Source organism: Bos grunniens, chromosome 6 (genome assembly GCF_055505025.1).
Source record: "Bos grunniens cultivar Pamir isolate PY7600 chromosome 6, Bosgru_T2T1.0, whole genome shotgun sequence".
Classification (NCBI taxonomy): domain Eukaryota; kingdom Metazoa; phylum Chordata; class Mammalia; order Artiodactyla; family Bovidae; genus Bos; species Bos grunniens.
In genome coordinates, this window is record NC_141170.1 from 105,357,625 (window position 1) to 105,367,143 (window position 9,519).

The window sequence follows — 9,519 nt, forward strand, 5'->3', positions numbered from 1 at the left end:
AAAGAGTTGGGCATGACTGAGCAACTGAACTGAATTGAACTGAATTCTTGATGACAACTTTAAGCAAAAACTCACCTGCAAATTAGTGATCACAGGTGGTCCTCGTTTGGTATAAGGCCTAATTTTATACCATATGTATATTTTAAAGAACCTATGGAGCAAAATTTTTAAAGTAGACCTTGCTCTTTTCCCAAATCCAAAAATTTTAAGAAATAAATAGGAAGAGAAAAAAAGAGAGAAATCGGGAAATTCTTAAATAATAGAAATAATTGAAAAGGGTGTTGATAATAATAACAATAGTAAACATGTAAATTTCATGTGCTAGGCCCCTGTTTTAAGTCCTTTATATACTAACTTAATCCTCACAAAACCCAATGAGGTAGGTGTTATTGTTATCCTCATCTTACAGATGAGGGAGCTGAGACACAGAGATGTTAAGAAACCTCCCCAAGTTCGCACATCAAAGTGGTGGAGACAGGTGATACAGGTATAATTGTGTCCCCCCCTACTCCAAATTCAAGTTGAAGTTGTAACCCTAAGTAACTTAGACTGTGATCTTATTTGGAAATGAAGTCACTACAGATGTAATTAATTAAGATGAGATCAAGCTGGAGTAGGGTAGGCCCAGAATCCACTACAACTGGTAACCTTATAAAAGAGAGGAAATTTGGAGATAGACACACACAGGGAGGATGCATGTGAAAATTGTAGCTACGTGGCCACCAAGCAGGAACCGTCTGGAAAAGCTGACAGTCTGGAAAAGCTCCTTCTCTTGCGTCTTCAGAGGGAGCATGACTCTGCTGACACCTTGACTTTGGACTTGTAGACTCTAGAACTATGAGGAATCAATTTCTGTTGCTTAAGCCACCCAGTTTGGGCACTTTGTTACAGCAGTCTTAAGTAACTAACACACCAGGATACGTGATAGGAGGATCTGAGATGGGATATAAAAGAGAGAAGAAGAGACATGGAAGATGGAGCAAGAGGGTCTAACATACATCTGATCAGAAAAAGATAACACAGCAAATAGGAAAGAATTATTATTTTAATAAATCATTTCTGATAGTTTTCCAAAATTGCCCAAATATATTAATCTTCAAATACAGGAATCACAGTGAATCCTGGATAGTATAAAAAGTGTTGTACATATATTAGGTGATGATTGAAAGCAAGTATTTGTAGAGATGAAGTAATCACAAAAGGAAGGGGGAAAAAGGCTTCTGATTGATCTGTTGACCTGTATAAGGTCATGTTGTAGGCAGTGAAAGATCTGGTTCCAGAGTCCATGTGTTTTCCAGTATCCTGGCTGGCTTTCTTGACTTAGCCACATCTGGTGAACTGCTACAACAAGTGGATACTTTCTCATATAAGGAGAAAATAAATCGGTATCACCACTGGGTCGATGTATTCACCAGGGTTCTCCAGAAACACAAAACCAATAAGATGTATATGTTTGTGTGTGTGTGTGTGTGTGTGTGTGTGTGTGTGTGTGTTTGCTGTGCTGTACTTAGTCACTCAGTTGTGTGCAACTCTTTGTAACTCCATAGACTACAGCCAGGCTCCTCTGTCCATGGGGATTCTCCAGGCAAGAATACTGGAGTGGGTTGCCATACCCTCCTCCAGAGGATCTTCCCAACCCAGGGATTAAACCTAGGTCTCCCACATTTCAGGCAATTTCTTTACCATCTGAGCCACCAGGGAAGCCCAAGAATACTGGAGTGGGTAACCTATCCCTTCTCCAGAGGATCTTCACCACCCAGAAATCAAACTGGGGTCTACCGCATTGCAGAAGGATTCTTTACCAGCTGAGCTACCAGGGAAGCCCATATGTGTGTGTGCGTGTGTGTGTGTGCATACAGAGATTTATTATTAGGAGTTGACTCACATAATTATGGATGCTTTCAAGTTTCAGCATCTACTGTTGACTGGATATTCAGGAGAGCTGACGATATATATAGTTCCAGCCCAAAGACCAGGGGGATTGAGACCCAGGAGGAGATGATGTTTCAGTTTAAGTCCAAAAGCAGGAAAAGACCAGTGTCCTGGGTCAGAGGCAGTCAGCAAGAAAAATTCTCTTTCACTTGAAATAAGCTCAGCCTTCTGTTCCATTTGGCCCTTCAGCTGATTGGCTGAGGCTCACGCAGTCTAGGGAGGGCAATCTTCTTTACTCAGTCTATTGATGTAAATGTTAGACTCATCCAAAACACCCTCGCAGAAACACTGTGAATAGTGTTTGACCAAATATTTGGGCACCCCATGGTCAAATCGAGATGACACATAAACTTAGTAATTTATGTTATTAAGTTTATGTTATCAACAGCTAGTATGAATTGTGTTCCATTGTTCAGGTGGCTCTTACAAAATTATCTGAGTCATGAGATAAGATAATATTAACTAAGATAGATCACTTTGCATTTCTTGCTGTGGCTTTTTTGCATTCACAGATATGTCGGGAAAGAATATAAGGAGCAAAAGGGGCTCTGGCACCACTTCACTGATGTGGAGAGGCAGATGACCGCACAGCACTACGTGACAGAATTTAACAAGAGACTTTACGAGCAGAAGATTCACACGCAGATATTCTACATACCGTCCTCAGTATTGCTGGTAAAGTGAAAGAAATCAGGGGGATGATTAAACAGGTCTAGAAATATATATGGGGGCTTCCCAGATGGCAGAGTGGTAAAGAATCCACCTGCCAACGCAGGAGACTTGGTTTCGATTCCTGGGTCGGGAAGATCCCCTGGAGAAGGAAATGGCAAACCACTCCAGTATTCTTGCCTGAAGAATCCCATGGACAGAGGAGTCTGGTGGGCTGAAGTCCATGGGGTCGCAAAAGAGTTGGACATGACTTAGTGACAGAACAACAGTGCTCCTAAGTGGCAAAGCCTGAGTTCAAAGGCTGAGATCTACTGACCTCAAAGTGAGATCTGCTGCTGCTGCTAAGTCGCTTCAGTCGTGTCCAACTCTGTGTGACCCCATAGACAGCAGCCCACCAGGCTCCCCCATCCCTGGGATTCTCCAGGCAAGAACATTGGAGTGGGTTGCCATTTCCTTCTCCAATAAGGTGAGATCTACTGACCTCAAAACCCACGGCTTTCACCATTGTTATACTGTCTCCTGTTCCTATTTTTCAGATTTTAGAAGGCAAGACAATAAAAGGATGTGTCAGTGTGGAACCTTACATGCTAGGGGAATTTGTAAAATTATCAAATAACACAAAAGTGGTGAAAACAGAATACAAAGCCACAGAATATGGCTTGGCGTATGGCCACTTTTCTTATGAATTTTCCAATCATAGAGATGTTGTGGTTGATTTACAAGGTATGTGAAACTGGGAATTATTTTTTGCTTTAGTATTATTTATATGTTAATGTGAGGTTTTATAACTAGCTTTGCTAGTCATTATTTAATAGGTTGTTTAGTGCACAGGCTACTATTTGAAATTAATCAGTCTTGCTGTATATAGCAAATGATGGATGGGAAAAATTTCTAAAGCTTCTACAACTGTCTAAGGGCGTCAGATAATCAGTGAGAAGATCTGGCTCACATTTTATTGGGCTTAATTCTAGAGCAAATCCATAACAGTTTTCTTTTTTAATTTTACTCAGGTGGATTTGGGTGATGCAGGTTTCTTAGGATTGTGTGTTTTAGTATGTCACAGTCTTCTCACACTTTCTTTGCTCTAGCCCTTTACCTTCACTATAGGTGTGATATTGGGTTTCATAACTGGGATCATTATGGAACAGCAAGCTGTATACCCAAATCTAGCTTCCTTTAAAATCTGCATTAATATGTAAATTTTGTTTCAATTTGGTATTTTATCTAACAGAATTATTAGCCATCATTCTGTACTTTATTTAAATGATAAATGAATTTTGTTATGATTATTTCTAATAATAATCCTCCAAGATTTTTCTATCCCCCATCCACTGCATTTATCATCACTCTGTATTATGTATTTTGCTTACTTATATCATTTATTGATCTTCACAAGAACGTGACACCGAGTACAGAGATTTTTTTACTAACTTGTTCACAAAACACAATAGTGTTTTGTACAATGTGTATACTCAATAAATATTTGTTAAATGAACAGAGGAATGCATGAATTGATGAGTAAGGCATTAAAGAAACTTCTGAATCATGAAAGAAAAATATTCAATGTGATTTAATAATTGCACTAAGTGCATGCTATTGCTAATTCCTTGAAAATTGGTTGTCTGGGCATGTCATATTTGACAAATTTAATTACCCAATATTCAGTTCTTCTTAGACCAGGAATTGGAATATGCCACACCAGATCCCTTAGCAGAAATTTATTAATCATCAACCATAGGGCTTCCCTTGTGGCTCAGCTGGTGAAGAATCCACCTGCAGTGCGGGAGACCTGGGTTCAGTCCCTGAGTTGGGAAGATCCCCTGGAGAAGGGAAAGGCTACCCACTTCAGTACTCTGGCCTGGAGAATTCCATGAACTGTATAGCCCATGGGGTCACAAAGTGTTGGACACGACTGAGCGACTTTCACATGATAGCATGACCAAGTTACCAAATGTCCATTTCACTGTATGTATATTATATTTTTTCTGAAACACTTTGCTGAAATTTATAGAGGATTTAATCCTTAGACATATTTATTTCTTTTTTAGGTTGGGTGACTGGGAATGGAAAAGGGCTCATCTACCTCACAGATCCCCAGATTCACTCCGTTGATCAGAAAGATGTCACTACCAATTTTGGAAAGAAAGGAATTTTCTACTTCTTTAATAACCAGCATGTGGAATGTAATGAAATATGCCATCGTCTTTCTTTGACAAGACCTTCGATTGAGAAACCAAACAATTCATAGACTGTCTGGAGTGGTAATGACCACTCAGTGCTGCTCACCAATGATGGCTCTCCTCTCCTTCCAGACACAAATTACGGCACAGCCTGGTCCTTGGGTTCAGGTGGGGCCATGGGACTGGTTCTAGCCAATAATTTTTGAGAGGAATTGAAGAGTATCTTCTTCAGGCTGATATTTACCAGTGCAACACTCTACAAAGTCTCCCTCTGCACAATTGCCAAGAATACATCAGAAGTCCCACAGTGAGAAGAACACAGGAAAGAGCTCCAGTTGACCCACGATGAACACGAAGCACATATCAGAAATAAGCTTTTCTAGCTGAAGCCATCGAGATTTGGGGACTTTAGTAATTATCCATCAAGACTGATACTTTTAGCATTTTTCTTATTGATTTAGGAATTCTTTATAGATATATATTAAAGAATTCAGGGGCTTCCCTGGTAGCTCAGCGGTTAAAGCGTCTGCCTAGAATGCGGGAGACATTAAAGAATCAGGCCTTTGTGGTATGCATTCCAATTTTTTGTCTTTTGACTTTGTAAGAAACTTTTATTTCCATGCAGAATTTGGTTTATACAGGTGAATTCATTAGTCTTTTATGGTTTCTAGGTTATATGTCATCCATAGAGCTTCACTACTCTGAATTTTGTTGTTGTTTTTTCTCTTTTTTTAATATTTATTTGTTTTTAATTGATCAATAATTGCTTTATAATATTGGGTTGATTTATGTCATACATAAATATGAATTAACCATGCTGCTGCTGCTGCTGCTAAGTCGCTTCAGTCATGTCCGACTCTGTGCGACCCCATAGACGGCAGCCCACCAGGCTCCCCCGTCCCTGGGATTCTCCAAGCAAGAATACTGGAGTGGGTTGCCATTTCCTTCTCCAATGCATGAAAGTGAAAAGTGAAAGTGAAGTCGCTCAGTCGTGTCCGACCCTCAGTGACCCCATGGACTGCAGCCCACCAGGCTCCTCAGTCCATGGGATTTTCCAGGCGAGAGTACTGGAGTGGGGTGCCATTTCCTTCTTCAGAATTAACCATAGGTGTTCATATGTCCCCTCTCTCTTGAGTCTCCCTCCCACCTCCCGCCATTTCCACCCTGTCTAGGTTATTACAGAGCCCCAGTTTGAGTTCTGTGAGTCATACAGCAAATTCCCATTGCTACCTATTCACGTATGTTAGTATATGTGCATCCAGGCTACTCTCTCCATTTTTCTCACCTTCTCCATCTTCTCCCTCAACTCTTGTCCATAAGTCTGTTCTCCATGTCTGGGATTTTGTTGTTTTTAACCCTTCATATTTTCTTCTAGTACATTTACACTTGCAGGAGGTGTGAGGGAGGTGGCCACCACAGTCCGCCCTTGGCCCACACAGATGTGCTGCTTCACACAGGTTTGGAGAGCAGTGCTTCCATGATCTTGCTGAAGTTTGCAAAAGAGATGGATGAGATACTCCCTCACTATACTTAGTCTTTGGGACTGCGCCTAGTACACACTCTCTCCTTCCTCCACTACTCATTCTCAACTTGTCTTATCTATTACCTCAACAAATCTTAGTGCCTTATGTAGTGATGTAACTCAGACCCACCTGCATGAACATCCTGAGTTCTGAATTCTAGGTAGGTGCACCTTTCTCAGTTTGAGGTTCCTGCACATGTCTGTTTACAACTGCAGCTAGCGCTGCTGAGAGCCACTGGGTTCTCTTGCTGTGAACACAGCTGACAGGAGCCTCCAGCCTGCCTCACTGGACCGACCACTGTGTACCCTCAGCCAGTGCCTGAGTGAGAGATGGGTGCCAGGCTCAGAATGCTTCTGCCAGGTGATGCGCAAAACCTTCCCATTGGCCAGACCAAAACTCTCTCAGAGCTCTGCTGTAATCTCTGCTGTGCCTTCTCCTCTGCTTGCCCTCTCCTCGCACAATGCCAGACCTACATCGTGGTCTCCCTGCATACTCCTGTTCTCGCTCACTTACCCTTTACAGTCATTTCTCTCAATAAATACCTTGTATGTTTTATATTCCTTCTCGGCATTTGCTTCTTGAAAAACCCAAACTTAACTAAACTTTATTAAAGAAAATTTAAAAATTTTATCCTATTAACAAAATAAAGGGGGAAATTTGTAATTTCAAAGATGCAGAAAAAATTAATAGTGTTGAAAATTAATTTATGGTTTAAAAAAAGCTCTTTGCAAATTAGATGCAAATTAGACATAAAGAAAAACTTCCTGAATCTGAAAAAAGGTATTTTAACTTTTCTTTTGAACAGCAATATCATAATTAATAGTGAAACACTTAAAAGTTTTCATCTGAGAAAGGGAGCAAGCAAATGCGCCTACTATCCCAACCCTATCCACATCTGGAAAAATCAGAATATATATATATATATATATACACACACACATATATATAGTCTCTGCCCCTGATTCCTGGCACAGAGCTCTTAAATCCCTTGGAATTTACTGATAGGCTGGTCTCCTGTTATAATGAGGTGACTCTATACCTCTATAATAAATCAATAATAAAATAACATTTTGGGGACAATTCGGGATTTTTTAGTTTGTGTTGAATATTAAATAAAAGTTAATGAAGTGATGTATTTTAAAAATACAAAAGCCAAAGAGAAGTGGAGAAATGAAAGAAGCTTGGCTCTTTCTTAATAATGTTGAAGCAAGGAGAAGGGTATATAAGAATTCATTACACTAATCTTTCCCCTTTTATATATATTTTTAAATCTCCTCAAAAATTTTTTAAAATATGAGATCATATAAAGGAAAAAATATCAAGAAAAATCCAATATATGTTGGACTGAGTAATTCCACTTCTACAAACCTCTAATGAGGAAATAAACAGAAATGTGAACAAATGTTTATATACAAGTGAGTCTATCATAACTTTGCTTATGATAGTAAAAAAGACACAACTTTTCAACAGCAGAGAAATAGTTTTATATATTTAATTTATCCATATGACTATTATTCATTTGTTTAAATTGTATATTTTAAAAAATATTTAATTACATACAAATTTTGAAGTAAACAAGCAATCTCTAAAACAGCATTATAGTATTGATTATAATTTCAGTACATATATGTATGTAAATAGAAAAAACAATATATGTATAACACATGGAAATCTTCACTGTGTTTTTCCCTGGCTAGTGAATTTGTGGTAGGGAATTTTATTTTCTTCTCATCTATTTTTTCCAAGCTTTCTGCAATAAGCATGTATTACTTATTACCAAAAAATAGTATTTAATGAGAAATTCAAATGATTCTCTTTTTCAATAGAAAATCCACATTATCCGACGATCACACAGTGCTTTCTCCTTTAGCCCAATGCTACTCCCAGTCTTGTGATACGCTCTTTCGGAACACCTAGCTGCTTAGCGTGTCAGTTTGTAATCCACCCTGCCTCCTTCCACCGCAGCACAAAGACGCTTCATGACTTGATAAGTGTTTTCATGCTTTTCTTATACCGACGGGGACAATAACCCCCCCTATATCTTCTCATCCTTGAACACTCACCTCAACCAACACCTCCTTCAGAAAATCCTCCCTGATATCCGTCATCCTCATTCCCTCCCTTTCCACCAGCTCGGTGACTAACCCCCCTGTGACCTCCGCAAATAGCTATACAACTATCACTGTGCAGGCTCAGTTATCATGGAAGCTAATACACTCTTGTGTCATATCACCTACACTATAGGTAAATTATAATTATCTGTTATATTATTTATGTTTTGCTACATGACAAATTACCCCAAAACGTAGAGGCTAACAACCACATTTATCTACCATCTCAAAGTTACTCAAGATGAAAAATTGGCGAGTGGCCCTGCTGAGTAGTGCTGACTCAAAATCCCTCCTGAGGCTGCTGTCATACGTCGTGAGACTGCAGTCACCTCAAAGTGTGACTGGGACTAGACGGTCTGCTCCCAGGCTCTCTCCTGTGACTCTTGGCAAGAAGCCTCTTCCTTGATGGCCGTTGGCCAGAGGCCTTATCTTCACCACATGGGCCTGTCCATATGACAACATGGCAGCTGGCTTAAGCCAGAGCAAAAAGTCCAAGAGTGAGAGAAACAGAAGTCACAGTCTTTTATAACCCAGCTTCAGAAGCGACAGACCATCACTTTCATATTCTATTAGTCACACAGATGAGCCCTGGTACCGTGTGGGAGGAGGTCAAAGGGCATGACCAGCCAGGGGCAGGAGTCGCTTGGAGGCCAGTTCGAAGGTGACTCTGTCTGTCTCACTGGCCTAAACTGAGTCTTGGGCCCCTTTGTATCCCCACCGCACACTTGGGTATTATAGAGCCTGCTTAACAGTTGATAGTTCATTTTTATTTAAATAAGTGAGTAAATGAATGAGACATCACTGGCAATTCTATGTATTTTCTATGCTCAATAAGTGCTTACTAGATAACTACCTCTTGCTACAATAAGGCAAGAGGCAATAATAATCAATGTCTTAATTACAGAAGAAAAGAACGTCTGAGCTCTCCAGCCTTCAGAAGGCCGTTCTCCAATAAGGTGAGTTGTAGGTAGGTAAGTCGATGGACAGAAGGATGGGGAAAGTTGGAAGGAAAGAAAGGCACAATTCTTTCCAATCCTACCTCTCTGTTTAAAAGGAAAATTATTTAGCTTCATTCTGTTTACCTTTTTCTAACTTCTTTCCCCC

The 9,519-nt window shown here is 39.9% G+C and overlaps 1 protein-coding gene across 24 annotated transcripts in view; it reads left to right on the forward strand.

Moving 5' to 3' along the window:
• The window catches only part of ALPK1 (alpha kinase 1), a 119,104-nt gene extending 113,506 nt beyond the window's left edge, over positions 1–5,598 (forward strand). For 15 of the 24 annotated variants that reach the window (XM_086407094.1, XM_086407099.1, XM_086407092.1 and 12 more), the window contains 3 exons: positions 2,445–2,607; positions 3,138–3,324; positions 4,650–5,598. In XM_086407094.1, the coding sequence (XP_086263220.1) occupies positions 2,445–2,607; positions 3,138–3,324; positions 4,650–4,849 (550 nt within the window). In that variant the 3' untranslated portion in view covers positions 4,850–5,598. Of the gene's footprint in view, positions 1–2,444; positions 2,608–3,137; positions 3,325–4,339; positions 4,567–4,649 lie in introns of all 24 variants that reach the window. The other 9 variants (XR_015165928.1, XR_015165925.1, XR_015165929.1 and 6 more) reach the window with 5 other exon arrangements.
• The last annotated feature ends 3,921 nt before the right edge of the window (positions 5,599–9,519 follow it).